This window comes from Zootoca vivipara, chromosome 17 (assembly GCF_963506605.1).
Source record: "Zootoca vivipara chromosome 17, rZooViv1.1, whole genome shotgun sequence".
NCBI lineage: Eukaryota > Metazoa > Chordata > Lepidosauria > Squamata > Lacertidae > Zootoca > Zootoca vivipara.
Window position 1 is genome coordinate 1,352,962 of NC_083292.1, and position 14,792 is coordinate 1,367,753.

A 14,792-nucleotide genomic window follows, 5' to 3' on the forward strand; every position below is an offset into this window, starting at 1 on the left:
GCAAGAGTGACTTCTGCATCAAATACCAAGGGAAGTGCCCTCATTGCAAGCGTGCACATTGCTGGGCTCTCACACGCTTGAAAGGCATCTCTGAAGCAAGCAAGCGATTTCTGGGAGGGAGGGAGGGAGGGAGGGAGGGAGGGAGGGAGGGAGGGAGGGAGGGAGGGAGGGAGGGAGGGAGGGAGGTAAGGGCACCACCCACAGAAGACGAGACCAAGAGCAGGAGATGAGCAGAGCATGGCTTGGCAGGAGACCATCTCAGCTAGATGCCATTTGCACTGGCCAGCCAGACACACCCTGAGGGAGACTGAAGGGGGGAGGGAATACTGCAGGGAGCCAGGAATACTTCCCCTTTTTTTGTTTATTTATTTTATTTTTATAAATAAAGTAACATGCAGCAGCAGCAGCAGCCATCACAGGCCTCCTGACATTTGAGCGAAGAGTTCCTCCACTTGTTGCCCATTCTTTCTAGAGCTCCTTAAGCTGCCACTTTTCACCTCACTGGATTCTTGAGGATTGCCCAAGGCCATCCCTGGAAGCCACATTCAAGCCCAAACGAAAGAAAACATAGCATAACAACCAACAACCCCTCTCTCTGGGACGCTGGTATAAAAGAAAAAACCATCCCTTCAAGCCCAAACCACAAAGCCCACCACTGCACTGGGGCCTCCTAGCCACAGTTTGGCAAGGCACACAGACCTCAAGGTGCGACCCACAGGTGCCTCTCCACAGACTGAAGTGCTGGAAGCCACTCTGAAGCCAAGGCAGGAAGCTTCCTCCCCCAGCTCTGCAGGAGCCTCTGTCTCCACGCCCAACTGGAGTTTCCTTATTGCAGGTGCCTGGGAAGGAAAGCCCAGCCAAGGATCAATGGGCAAGAAAAGGTGGCCGTTGGCTAGCAGGCAAAAGGCAACACCGGCTCCTCAAGAGATGCCGAGAGCTAGGCCTCCTTCTTCCTTTTTGGCTAGGATCTGCCTTTGCCCCAGGTGCATGCCCAGACGTGTTGCTGGGCCTCCGTAGCAAAGGCAAGGTGAGAGGGGGTGTCAGGGAAGCCAAACTGGTGTGCAGAGAGGTTGTCCAGTTCTTTGGACAGGTGTCAAATCAACATGCAGGTGTGGATGTTGAGGCAGCGCTGCCTGGGACGTTCTAGAGCCCACCAGGCCCAGAGGAGGCTCCGTGCGTTTTGCTCACATAAGACTCCATGCCAGCCTGCAGCCTTCTCCTCCACGGCGCAACACTGCCTCCCACAGACACAACATCATTAATGCTGCCCCAAACCCCACCGCTGACCTGGATGGAGACCTAGTGATCAAGGCAAGAGATCGTTTCGTGGCTCTGTCTGGGCTGAGCTGCAGCAGAGAAAGACCCTCTGTCACCTGCTTGATCTGAGCAGAAAGCCCCCTGCCTCTGCTTTTTGCGCTCAGGATCCTGATCATCTACAAACCCCAATGCTCAGGTGGAAGCAGGTGCCAAGTGGCGCTGGGCTGCAGCAGAGGCAGGCATCACAGACCCTCCCTGAAGGCCGCAGTTTGGCTGGGTTGGGGGCAAAAGGAAGACGTTTCTAGAGGGCTACACAAGCCCTCTAGAAAGAGGCAATGAGCTCCCAGGGATGGAGCAACACTTAATCTGCCACTTGGGCATCACTTCATATCTGCAAAAATGCTTTTTCCGCCAGTCTAAATGCCAAAGACATTCTGTCAGGCAACCAAGGCACCCACTAGCAAGACCACTCCGAGGCTTCCGCTGGGCACAAACAAACAAGTATGATGCAAGAGACAAGTTCCGAAACAAGACAGGAAATCTAAAGCAGGTTTGTGCCTTCCCTGGTTTTGCTGGTTCTTTGTTGGGGGGGTGTTAGGTTGCTTCTAAAGATGTTTCTCTGAGCATGTGCAGAATTTATAGCATAGGCCTGTAGTTTTCAACCAGTGCACTGCTGCACCCTTCAGCACCTTGAACGATGGTCAGGATTGTACTACTTATCCCACAAGGGAGCCACAGAAAGAACGCCGTTGGTCGAGGGAGCCGTGGATTCAAAAAGGTTGAAAACCTCTGTATTAGGGTGTTCAGCAAATTAAAATACAAAAATATATACTAGAACCATCCATACAAACTATTAAGAGCAGCAATATAAAGTACAGAAATCCTATATAATAATATGCAAGTGTCTCTGCATCCAGATTCCCTGTGTCCCGTTTTCCGCGCTACTGAGCATGTGCCCCAGGGACACAGGGATTGGACGCAGAGACTGCACACACACACACACACACACACACACACACACACACACTCCCCCCCCTCTGCCCTGCACTGGCTCACTAAGCAGTTAAAACAGAGGCCACCAGGTGGAAGGCAGGAGCAGGCAGCAAGGCCCCTAAGCAGGGTAGGCCCTCTCTCAACGTGCCCAAGGGCCTGAGGAGGAAGCCGGGACGACCAAAAAATTGAGGCCCCGGCTTCTCCTCACTAACAGGCCCGAAATTGAGGCCCAAACAGCGCAAGCAACCGGGAGACGCCCGCTGGGCCGGAACAGCCAGTAAAGGCGCGGGGAGGCCACCGAATGCTCAGCGCCAACCGCGGGACCCTCAGAAAGTGCCGGGGCGGGCGCAAGCCCCCCAGACGGCAAAGCTCCCTCCCGGACACAGCAGGCGACTGAAAAACAGCCGCGGAGGCCAACAAAAGTAGCGGGAGCCACCCCCCCCGAAAAACTGGGCGTACACCCCGGAGCAGCCGCCCGGGCCATCCAGGAGCCAGAATTCGGCCACTGGGCCCTGGCAGCAGCAGCGCTATTGGCGGGGGAAAATTAGAAACCAAACGGCAGGCGCAAAAAGTGCGCGAAAACAGGGTGGGGAGGGATCCGCACTCCAAACACAAGCTTCGGAGGGGGTAAAGGAAGAAATACCCCCCGCATCCCCCAGCCGAGCCCGGGCTGTAAAGGTAAAAAAGGGGGGACTTTGGCTTGGGGTTTGGGAACGGGGGGGGGAGAAAATTAGGGATAAATTAAGGATCAAAGGGAGGGGGGAGGAACAATCAATTAGACAAGGAATAAAAGCCGCCCACGCGCCGCTGCCACCGAAAAAGGCCGAATGTTCTAGCGCCCGTTTATTAAACGGGCTGAATGGCACTAGTACAGCAATAAAGCATTACAATATACAGAAGACAGAAGCGTCCAGTGCCACTTACAGCAAAAAGGTATCTCTTCAAAAGAGGAGGGAAGGAGTTCGCCAAAGGTCCTGAGAGAGGCAACACCACACCAGCAGCTTCTCTGGGGATGAGATGCAAAGGCAGCCAAGGATGCTGAACCTCTAAGAGCCGAGCAGGGACCAAGATGGAGAAACCTCTTCGTTACACAAGCCCATCTTATTTGAATCCAGCCACAGCTTCCCCTTGGAGCATTCAGCCACCAGCAGCGGCTCTGAACGTGTGACTTCCCAACATTCTTGTCTGGTGTGCTTGGACACCTCGGTGGGCCAGAAAAGCTTCATTCCAGAGGCCTCCATCAGCTGCCCTACAAAGCAGGAGAGCGGCATCCTCCCCACCCACAAATGCCCAGAACTGCCCAGCCCTCGAGGCTGTCCACCGGTGGCTGCCCTGGCATCTGGCTCACAGGTCAAAAGCAGCATTCCTCCTTGTGTCACAGGAGCCCCTGCTCTTGTCCTGCGGGAACGACCCATGCGGTACCCAGTCCAGGTCTGCATCAGCTCTAGCCTCAAAGGCCTCACCACATCCACTCTCTGCCTATGAAACTTCAGGAAGGCCTTGCTGGCCTCCTCTGCTTTCCCTGGGAACGGTTGGGGGGCCTGGGGGGCCCAGTTTAGTCAAGAAGCAATACGAGAAAACATGTGGAGAAGCTACTTGCTTCCTCCTTGTCTGAATGCCACAGCAGTAGTAAGACCGGCGTTCTTATCATCACTGCCCTTGCATAGACCCTCCAAGTGACCCTATTTTCCTGAGATTTACAGAAGCTGCCCCAGATTCTGATTTGATCCCAGAATGCCCTGCTTTTCCTTAGGACATCCCTATTTTCATAGGAGAAAGTTTGTAGGGTATGCAGTTATCCAACCCCCAAGCAATCTGAAGGCAACCCTGAATAGGTTAGCTTTTTTAATGTTTAATGTTTTATTACGTTTTTATATATGTTGGAAGCTGCCCAGAGTGGCTGAGGCAATCCAGTCAAATGAGTGAGGTATAAATATTATTGTTATTATTGAATAGGATGTCCCTCTTTCCTTGGAGAAACGGGGAGGGTATGCCCTTAATGGGAAGCAGAGCAGAGCTCAGGAGGGCTCAGACTATGGCTGGTCTTGAGCAAAACAGCTGTGCTTTCCAGCTTCTCCCTTCATCCATTTCTCTCACTGTGCAATGTATGCACAGAGGATACGGCCCCATCTCAGGCTGCAACCGTGTGGCTCCTGCTGCTCTCAAGCAGCCGTAAACCATCAGGCAGATTTCTAAAAGGCCGAGGCCCTTGCACCATCACGTGGGAGAAAAATGCAAGAGGAAAGGAAACTTAAAACCTGCAATTTGCCACTGCCCAACATACAGATGCCTCACTGGGAGGAAGGAAGCCAGCTAAAAACAGGGTTGAAAAGCACAGAGCACTATAACTAGCCCCACATCGAAAGCACCCCTGGCCTGACCCACTTGGGCAAACTCACGTGACTTGTTACAGCAGGGAAGCAGAGCACACAGACAACATGGTTTTGGAAACAAAATGGAAGCATGAAAACCACATTATTACTGGAAAGAACCCTGCATGCATGTGAGCAGCAGCCAAATAAATAAGGGAGAGGAAAAATGAGGTGATGTTAAGCTAGTTCTAGGAAGTTTGCAGGGAGGTGTGAGTACTGTGAGAAGGGAATTTGGAAGGGCTCTGATGTGTTGGCTTTTTGCTTCTATGTTCTACCCATCTCTGCTATTTTGCCTTGTAAAAACGGTTTGTTTTCTGTTTATTCAAACCTCTGCAGTTGTTTAACATTACCGCTTTCCTCACAGTGTCTATATGCCCCTGCTTTACTCTAACTTTTGCCATTGTTTAAAACAGCAACTTTTTTTCCTTTCACTGCTTCTCTCTTTTCGCTGCACTCAAATTTCTCCCTCTTCCATTCCTCAACCCCTTCATGTGAGAGAGATAAGAGGATGTGGTGTCCTCAAATATTCCATAGGACCGTCACATAATGTATTTCACCCCTGGTGATTACTAAATGTAGTAATGCAGAACAGATACGACCAGAGACCCATATATGTAGAACAAGAGATGTGTGTGTGTGCAAGGAGGAGCTGAGAAAAGGGGGGAGGCGTGGACCAAGGAGCACAGTGTGGCTGCAGAACGGGAGAGAGAGGTGGGGTTGGGAAAGTGAAAAATGAACTCACCAGTTGCAGAAGGCAGGAAGTGGAAGCTCTTGGGGGTTGATATAGGAGAATGAGAAGGAGGCTGGTGAGGGGAGCAAGCGCAGCCCCTACTATCATCCTATTTGTTACAGATCTGGAATCAGTATTAATTTGGAGCCTCTTCCCTTTGGAGTCAATAATAGATGATATAAAGCACGGGTAGGCAAACTAAGGCCCAGGGGCCAGATCTGACCCAATCGCTGCCTCAAACAGACGGTCCAGGAATCAGCATGTTTTTACATGAGTAGAATGTGTGTTTTTATTTAAAATGCATCTCTGGGTTATTTGTGGGGCATAGGAATTCGTTCATTCCCCCCCCCCAAAATATATAGTCCAGCCCCCCACAAAGTCTGAGGGACAGTGGACTGGCCCCCTGCTGAAAAAGTTTGCTGACCCCTAATATAAAGGCAATAGCAGGTTTCCAAATGGGGAAGGATCATAATCATTTCAGGGTTAAAGCTCTTATGACCCAAAGTTCAATGATTCCATAGTTAAAGACTTTGAAAAACTAAGTATAAAGGCCAATAGGCACAGATACTAAAATCTTAACCAGCCTTTTGTAAAACACAATACCAGACCTGAACAAGTGAAACAATATCTTATGGGCATAGACTACGGGGTGGGGGGGTGATCCCCTTAGAAATCTGGGGGAAACTATAAGAAACCGCATACAGACTCCCTTTAAATACTGTGTGGAGTAAGGGAAAATTTCTCTAAGATCATGAGTAGGTGGTACATTGTCCCAATAAAAAATTACCCACCCACTTGTTGAAAATGCCAGGGGTGATTTTCTCACACACACACTCACATTTCCACTATATGTGTGTGTGAGAGAGAGAGAGAGGGGGGGAGAAAACCACCCCTGGCATTTTCAACAAGTAAATTGACATCTCACGATGTCAAAAATACTGCAGGAAAATTAAACATTAATTAACATTAACATTAATTAATTAAACATTAATTAACAAGGATTATAGGCTATGAAGTCCCATTTCATCAAGCATCACATTATGCGAAATGATCAGTTAGACCAGAACATAAAGAACGAGCCCATTAGACTTCAGCTGTAGCCAGAATACTTTTTGCTAATGACTGGATAGAATCAACAAAGTCCACAACCCAAGAATGGCTGGATGCAATCAGGGACTTTGCAGCCCAGGTTAAGTCAAAACATTCCATTTGGCTTTTAGAAGACAACTTCTTGATAACGTGGCAGAATTTTATTGAATTACTAGCGGGACCTGGCCACGCGTTGTTGTGGCCCAGTCAGGGCCCCCATAGCCCAGGGGAAGACGGTAGGATACCCCTCCCTCTGTTGTCCCCTCCCCCTGTATCTCCATACCTTGGCCCCCACCCTTGGAAAAGGAGCTGTCTGAGTCATGTATTATAGTCCTTGGCCAGTAGATGGTGCTGTGTTGAGAGGGCAGATGTTCCGGATAGAATTTCCCACCATCCCCAGCTTTCTGAGTATTGAGGTCTGAAACAGTGCATTTTCCCTAATTTACATGTCACAGGTGTGACATCTGTCTACGCAAACGTGGTCCCTCACATAATCACATGTGAAGTTGTGTCCATCTGTGAAGCAGTTTCGGTGAAAAGTGGATACCCACAAACATACCCCTTTTAAATTTTAAATATATAGATTACCAAACATAACTTAACGGATTCACGATGTTTTATTCATTTAAAGTTGGCTGTGTTTTTCTGATCTTAGATTAAATGTTATAATGCTCTAAAAACTTATAAGTGACACAAGATACAGAATTGCTTTTTTTACCAACTATATTTGCATTATCAGGCTGCTTGCTGGTGATCAATGGTTAATATTTATCAGAATTACTAAGAATGGACTTCTCTCTCTGTCATTTTATTTAACAGATTTAAGAGAATTGAAAAGGATGTGCCTATTTCCTTGGAAAGCCTGGCCTTTTCAGAGTATCTCAGGAAGCCCAGTTCCTAGCAAGCATTTCTAAGACAGTTGCATAAGGCTGGGAGTGAGATTCCTGCATTGCAGGGGATTGAACCAGAAGACCCTCAGGGTCCCTTCAAACTATACATTTCTATGATTCTATGACCACAAAGGTATCAGCAGGCCTGGAAGTAGAGGGAGGGAGGGAGGGAGGGAGGGGAGATTTGCAATTTTCAAACAATTAATTACCTATGTGGCAGATAAGCAGGAAAGGATAAGTGTCCCACTGGTTTCCAGAAACATTGTGTTTACCCTCCTCCTCCTCTGTTTCACCACCTGGCAGCAGAGCAATTTTCTTGTGCGTAAGGCTCCCTATGAGCTACCTCTTGCATGCCTGTGCATGGACCTGAGCTTCAGCTGCAGTGTGGTGCTGATAACGCCAAGGTTGCAGGTTTGATCCCCATATGGGACAGCTGCATATTCCTGCATTGCAGGAGGTTGGACTAGATGATCCACAGGGTCCCTTCCAGCTCTATAATTCCATAAGTCTCCTTGGCGAACTCTGGCCCTGGAAGACGACATGAACAGAGAGGCAGGATCGGACCATCCACAGCAATCTCACAGGAAGATGCCAGACATGGAGTTGCACCATAGCATAGCAGAAGACCCCAAGTTCATTCCCCCATGGCACCTCTGTGTAGGTGGGCATATCCTCACCTGAAACCTTGGAGGGCTGCTGCCAGTCAGCGTAGACAGTGCTGAGCCAGAAGGACTAAGGGGCTGCCTCTGTCTATAAGGCAGGGTTCTACCATAGGTTCTAATTCCTATTAGAAATCTGGTTTTACAAAGGCACTGCCAAGCCCAGGACCAACCTTGAAAGGGGCTGGTGAAGGCCCTAGTATCTCTGAGAAATCACTCTGAAGTGTCACACTTACAGAACGAAGCACACACACCACATCTATTTTCCCTGGGAGAGTACAAAGCACCAATATGTCTGGCACACCCCCACCCCACCCGCATCACATTCCAAGCCCAGTGCCAATCTGTGCTGTGTCGGCAAGGGATCGGTCTCACATCAGAGCAAAAGAAAATCTAAACTCTTTGGACAAAGAAAGTGGCTTATCAGACTCTTCTCTGGCAGACTTGCTGTCAGACTGACAGGATGGAGAACAGCTTGGGGGCACAATTGGATCAAGCTGCAAAATGTAGCCTGAAATGTGTGGGTCTCACGCCCCTCCCTGCATCTCTTCAGTGACACAGCAGGACAAAGGGAAATGGAAACATAATGTGCAGAGAGGCCTTGGGGACTGGCCCCCCTGCACCCGGGGAGTCTGAAAGGCACCTCCCGGGCCAGATTCTTCCATTTCCTAGTATTTGGAGCAGATTAATATCCTTCATATCACCAGAGTCAGCGGACTAAAACTCGGCCCTTGTTGCCATGGAAACAGAAGCACAGCCTCAGACAAATGTTTATGGGAAACCTGCCATTTCCTTCAAGAGCAAAATAGAAAGGAAGCAAAAGCAGCCGCCCCGCCCCCCAAGAACCTACGGCAGAAAAAAATGGCCCTTGCTTTCTCCACAGAGGGAGCTAAGGAGAGCCTGCCCAGGGGCTCCTCTGCTCAGCAACCTTCAGCACACAGCTGCAAATGCAGCCAAAGAAAGAGTTGCTTCCTCTAAGCAGCCTCTCTCTTGCACAGCGGCCTCAGGGGTGAAGAGCCTCTGGCCTGCCATCTCTCCCTTCCAAGAGGAAGGCAGGCTGCTTCTTGCCAGGCACCGGCCCTTTCACAGCTCAAGGCAGGCAGGACGGACGGAAGAGTCCGGCTCCTAACACAACGTTCCTCACTGCCTCTGGAGCAAAATCTGAAGCTGAGGAAACCCTCTTGTGTTTCGTCCCACTATGAAGGCATGACAATCCATCCGGCACAAAGTCCAACGCCTGTCAGAGCAAGAGAGATGCCCCAGCCTTGCAAAGCAGCTCATGGCATAGGAGCCTCCCTTTTTCTCTGTCCGTGAAAAAGGGAGAGTCCACACCAGGCATTTATTCCAGAACAGCAAGGCTTCCTTAACTACACAAAGTTGTCAAGACACTGTCTTTATCCTGTGTTTTTGGGCCGAGGGGCCTCCTTTTAGGAGCTCAGAACATCCAACTTTTAGGGGGGAGAGAACAACATTTTGATTCCTGTAGCAGACCATCCAAAGAGGTCAGAATAGTGGGGCTGAAGAGATTCCACAGAGTCCCCCCACTTGCACCCCGGAGCCCATTTCACACATGACCCGAGCCTTTCCTACCCATCCTCCCTCTGCTTCAGGAGCCACCAGGGCAGGCCCTGGGAGATGCTGGATGGTGAGAACGGGAGGGGGTCACAGAGGCATGGAAGCCACAAGAGAAATGTCACAAAGAAGGAGAGCTGCCTGTTGCAAGTCAGGACGATGGTGGCCAGGGAGTCAGAGCAAGCGGGCTAGGGAGGAATGGAGGCTGAGCAGGGGAGTGGGAAGGCTCAGTAGGCAGCGAAGTTGTGAGAGAGAAAGGCAGGCTCCGTGCACCCAGGTGTCCGTGTTAATTGCTGGGTAAAGACGAGGGTAATCTCACTTCATTTTTGACTATTGCTGTTCGTTCAGAGCAACAAGCACAATTCTGCATGCGTTTCTAGAACAAGGAAATGGAAACCAGAGCACGGTCTCTCTGATCAAGAGCTCAACCTGGCAATGAGACCCCTTGGCGCCATGCTTTGAAGGGGCTGGAAGGGAGAGCAAGGGAGAAGAATGGCTAGAGGTGGGGAGCCCCTTGCCCACTCTGGGCCTGGCCGACCCCCACGAGCAGGAGCAGGACCCTCAGGGGCACCAAGTTCCACTTGGTGAACAGAAAGGCAGCATAACTTAAGAGCCCGGGAAGTGGAGAAATGGCTTCTTCATTCAGCAGCTAAATAGAATTCCATGTACACTTTAGCCGTGACCATGCACACTTAGCACAGTCCCCTTCCCAAGACTCTGCAATGTAGGAAGGGTTTGAGAGCCCTTCCCTCTGAGGCCTGAAGGCAAACAACAAGCTCAGCAAGCCGGGTAATGGAAACTTTTCGGAGAGCAGATTGCCCAGGAGACTGATAGAAAGCGTACCAAGTGTGACTCTTAGAAGGACTAGCAGATAGCTGTGAATGTCCTAAGTACAGACAGGACTTGGAAAAGCATGGGAGCTATCCACAGGAACCTCAGAAGCCTGAGGGACAGGTGCCAGGCAAAAACGTTCCTCTTCAGCCAGACCTTTGGCTGAACAACATCCTGTATCCTTTTAAATGTGTTTGTGGAAGGCAGGTTTATTGGTTTGTTTTGCTCTTGTTCTTGTTCCTATTGAGTTTTGTGTTTTTATCTTGTATTTTAATGCTGTGAACCACCCTGAGATCTTCAGATGAAGGGCAGTATACAAAATGAATGAATAAATGAGTATTAGAGGGGCCAGAAAAGGCGAGGAGCCACCCTCCCTCACCCCTGGGCAGAGCACACAGCCCTGCTCTCTCCCTCTGGCAGAAGGCAGCAAGCCAGGGAAGGCAGGGCATCTGGCTCTCATGGACCTCTGTTGCGGGAGCCTTAGGTGCCCAGTTGTGTGGACGCTCTGCTGCGCAGGCAGGGTGGACCCACGTGCGAGAGCAAGTCAGGGGGCCTACCTTGGGCCACTTGGGGTTCAGGAGGCGTGCCTGGATGGCGTCATCGAGGGCTTGGTCGTATTGCTGCGTCTTCATATACGCTGCCGAGCGGTTGCTGTACAGGATGCAGTTCTGTGGATCGACAGCCAGAGCTTCACCGTAGAGCACAATGGCCTTGTGGAAGTTGCCCTCGTGGCAGGCCTGGTTGCTCTGGCGCACTTTCTCAACAAACTCGGCCTTGCTCAGCACAGCGCCATCAGGGCTTCTGCTCTCAAAGCGCTTCAACCCAAACAGAGAAATCTGCAAATAGACAGGGGGGAGGAGGAGGAGGTGTTTATCCAATTTATCAGCTAGAATAAGCAGCACTTCCTGCACTTACTAAAATGTTGTTTAGTAATGGGACACAATGGCTTCCACCCTGCGAAGTCACTCCACAAAATCATACTGCACGCTTTCATTATTCAATGCTCTGGCCCTGTGAAAGTCTCTGCCAAGTCCTCAGGCTCCAATAACTGGCCAATCAACATGGATGGGGTCATCAGCTTTTTGCTTCAACTTAAAAAGGCAAGCAGCAGCAGAGCAGAAGGTCCTCACCTTCCCCAGAGGCTGACCTAGGAACCACAGCGAAAATCCTTTCACTATACTAGAATCAACCCCAGCTGGTGGGATTAGCCACACATCACAGATCAAATCTGAGGGTGGTGGCTTTGAACACACTTGGATTAAATGCCCTGTCTTCCTCCTCCCAAACTGACCTCCCCTGTAGCTGATCAGAAAGGAGCCCTACCGTACCTACATTTATCAGAACTGCTGATTCAAGGAATAGTAATGCTTCTTTCTTGCCACCACCCTCAGTTATTTACTGAACATCCTTTCATCTGTTTCCAGTGCAGTACAAATACTTTTCTTGGAGGAGAAAGCAGTCAGCTGTCAGGGTATAACATGTTCTCTTCAATGCCACAGTAACACTCCCCGAGAACAACCCCCCACCCCCCACATTTTAGCAAAGGCAAAGTCAAGGAAGCTAAGGGGCAAGCAAACTGGCACACACAGGTTGGACTAAAAGTGGTGCAAACTCTGAGGCTGGGGGCATGCCTGCATCCACGAGGCCAAGCTCTCCTTCATGGCTATGACAGAAGCCTACAAGCTGCCAAAGGAAGATCATCTACAAGGAGGTAATCTGTTCCTTGAAGAAGGCATCACTGTCTTCCGGTAACTTTTCTTTAAGGGGTGTAAGCAAAGCTAGCTTCAAACTGCCCCAATGTGCAAATAATTCATCCTCCTTCCTATCATTCAGTCTCCTCCTCCTCCTTTCCCACCCATTGCCGGCATCAGTACCTGGTGGAATCAGGCGGACAGCATGAGGCCCAACATAAGACAGGTGCTGGGACCCAGAGACACTTTGCACAGAAGCCACAGATCCTGCAAGCATTTCAGAACCCTAGAAGTAACTCAAATGGCCTAGAGTAACTGCTAATTGGCAGCAGGACCCAATAAGGAAAATGTACTGTCTGCACAACACCAGTCTAAGCCCAGGGATGGAGACGGCTGACTAGTATGGAGCCTGCAGCTACCTGATGGGCCGCACTAATTCTACAACTTTTTATTTAGGAAGCAAGGAATAAACCTGCCCTCTCGCTAGGAAGCTTCACACTCAGCCCTTAGGGCTGCATGTAGGGATGGTAGGTTTCAGGGACTGGAAGAACAGCAGGAACCCTTCGCCACTTGATGCAAAACAAGCAACGCAACAACAGCTTTGCTGCTCTTCATCTGCTCATCATTGGCCCACCTAAGAAAAGGCAGGCCAGCACCTTGTGCCCTTGCAGCTCCCACTCAAGAGCATCCACAGCCCCAGCTCCTCCAAAGGCCTCCCAAAGACAATGCGGATGAAATGGTCTCCTTCAGGAGGGAGCCCCCCCCCCCAGTGAAACAAGCTGAGTAGCAGCTCTTCAGGATTTTCAGCTTATGGCACTTTCTCAACCAGCTCTTTATTAACCACTTTAGTGCCAAGGCATTGATACACGGGGTCCAGCTGAACAGAAAAACATGTAATCTCTGCTGTGGCAGAGCATGCTTTAACCTGGGGGGGGGGTTGACAGAAGCCCTCCAGGCCCGAGGCTGGTATGATCCCAGCTTCACAAAGCAGCTCGGGGAGGGTGGTGTGAGGAAGACACCGTGCGCCCTTTGATTGCAGCCTCACCCTCGAGGGGCTGGGATCGATGGGTGCAAGGCTGTTGCATCCTCCTCATGCCGCCCTCCCTGAGCCAGCCCTGCTTTTCATATACTGTATATGCAAAAATTGCACAATCATGTTACCCCTGAAGCCGCCCCACAGCCTTCTGTACGGCAGTGATGGGGAGAGCGCATCCCTGCCAGTCCCAGAGCAGCCACACCCAGGGAGCAAGGCCTGCTCAGCACAACAGCTCTGGGAGTGTTGGGTGTGCTCTTGTGGGGCAAGCAAAGCCAAAACTGTGCAACTTGGATGCCTCCAGTGTGCAGGCTGTGTGTGTGTCCTCGTGTACCTATATTAAGGAGCAGATGAGTGGAAAGCCTTTCTCTGGCAAAGGCACTGGAAATGCATTACCAAAGTGGACAGTACTGAGAGATGAGTCCAGGACCTGGTTTGGCACAAGGCAGCTTCCTGGCTCTGGAAACTCTGGTTTGCTCAGTCAACCTGGAGCTCTCCAGATGTTTTGGACTACAACTCCCACCCCGCAAAGGAAACGCAAGGCAAGGAAACCGAAAGAAGGCAGGCCAGAAAAGGAGGAGAGAGAGATCTGTACCAACCTGTATAGAAATTGCATAAATATTGGAAGTGGGGGGGGGGGCTTTTTATACTCAAGGGTGCTAACAAACAAGCCCACCTCACAGTGCGCAACTATCACCCAACCCTCCAACTTGCCTCAACGCACACGCGTAAAGTTGGCTTAGTTTCGCGTTTAGTCCCCCCTATCCAAGCTGTCCGAGCGCCGTTACCCTGTTGCCCTAAAAGTTAACAGCCCCCAGCCAGAGTAGTGAATGGCGACGCGCCAGAGATGCGTGGGCCATCGCGGCCGGGAGGCAGCCCAGAAGGAGCGGCGAGGGCAGGAGAGGGCGGCGGGCGGTGTTGGGGGCCCTCGAGAGCCGCGGCCGCCGCTCGCCTCCCAGCAGGGGCTGCCCTAGCCGACGGAGCCGCGGCGGCCTCCAGGAACGTCGAGGTTACAGAAGTGGCGGCGCCCGCCCGCTTCCCACCTCCAGAGCCCCGCGCCGGGAGCCCCATCCAGGCTGGGCGCGGCGCGTCCCGACGGCGGGGGCTGCCCTGCCCCGGCAAGAAATCGGCCCCCTCCTCTCCCAGCCCCGCGTTTCCAGCGTCCGAATCCGCGGCGCCGCCCACCAGCCCCCCCCCCCGCGCGTGTGAGCTCGCCGACACGGGTCGGGCAGAAGCATCCAGCTTCGGCGACCCGTCCCTGGAGCTTCGCCCAGCGCTGGCTCACCCCGGCTAGAAGGGGCCCGCGAGGATCCCGCTCGCCGCCGCCGCCTCCTCGGCGCCAGCGCCTGAAGCTCCGCGGCGCCTCGGGCTCCATGGCAGCCCCGCTTCGGCTCAGCGCGGCGGCTGCGACGCCCCCTCGGCCCGACCGGGCCGCCGACCACCCCGCTCCCGCGCCCACCCCGCCGGCGGCGGCATCGGCGCCATCTTCGAGCTGTGCTCTGCTCCGCCCCGCCGAGGGGGACGGGGGGCTGGCCGCGCCCCTCCTCCGCTCCCTCCTCGCACCCTCCAACTTCAGGCGAAAAGTTGCATCAAGTCCGGGGCACGACAGGGACCGTAGCGCGTACGTCGGAAGGGATCGCTTACACTCGCCGCCGCCCCCTTTCCCTAGGCAAGG

General features: G+C 51.9%; 1 protein-coding gene across 2 annotated transcripts in view; it reads right to left on the minus strand.

The window, feature by feature from the left end:
- The window catches only part of TTC28 (tetratricopeptide repeat domain 28), a 126,764-nt gene extending 111,974 nt beyond the window's left edge, over positions 1 to 14,790 (minus strand). The window contains exons 1-2 of one of the 2 annotated variants that reach the window (XM_035099244.2): positions 14,403 to 14,790; positions 10,951 to 11,229 (exon numbers count right to left, since the gene is read on the minus strand). In XM_035099244.2, coding sequence (XP_034955135.1) covers positions 10,951 to 11,229; positions 14,403 to 14,492 — 369 coding nt within the window. In that variant the 5' untranslated portion in view covers positions 14,493 to 14,790. The remainder of the gene's footprint in view (positions 1 to 10,950; positions 11,230 to 14,402) is intronic. The other variant, XM_035099245.2, reaches the window with a different exon arrangement.
- Positions 14,791 to 14,792: the final 2 nt, after the last annotated feature.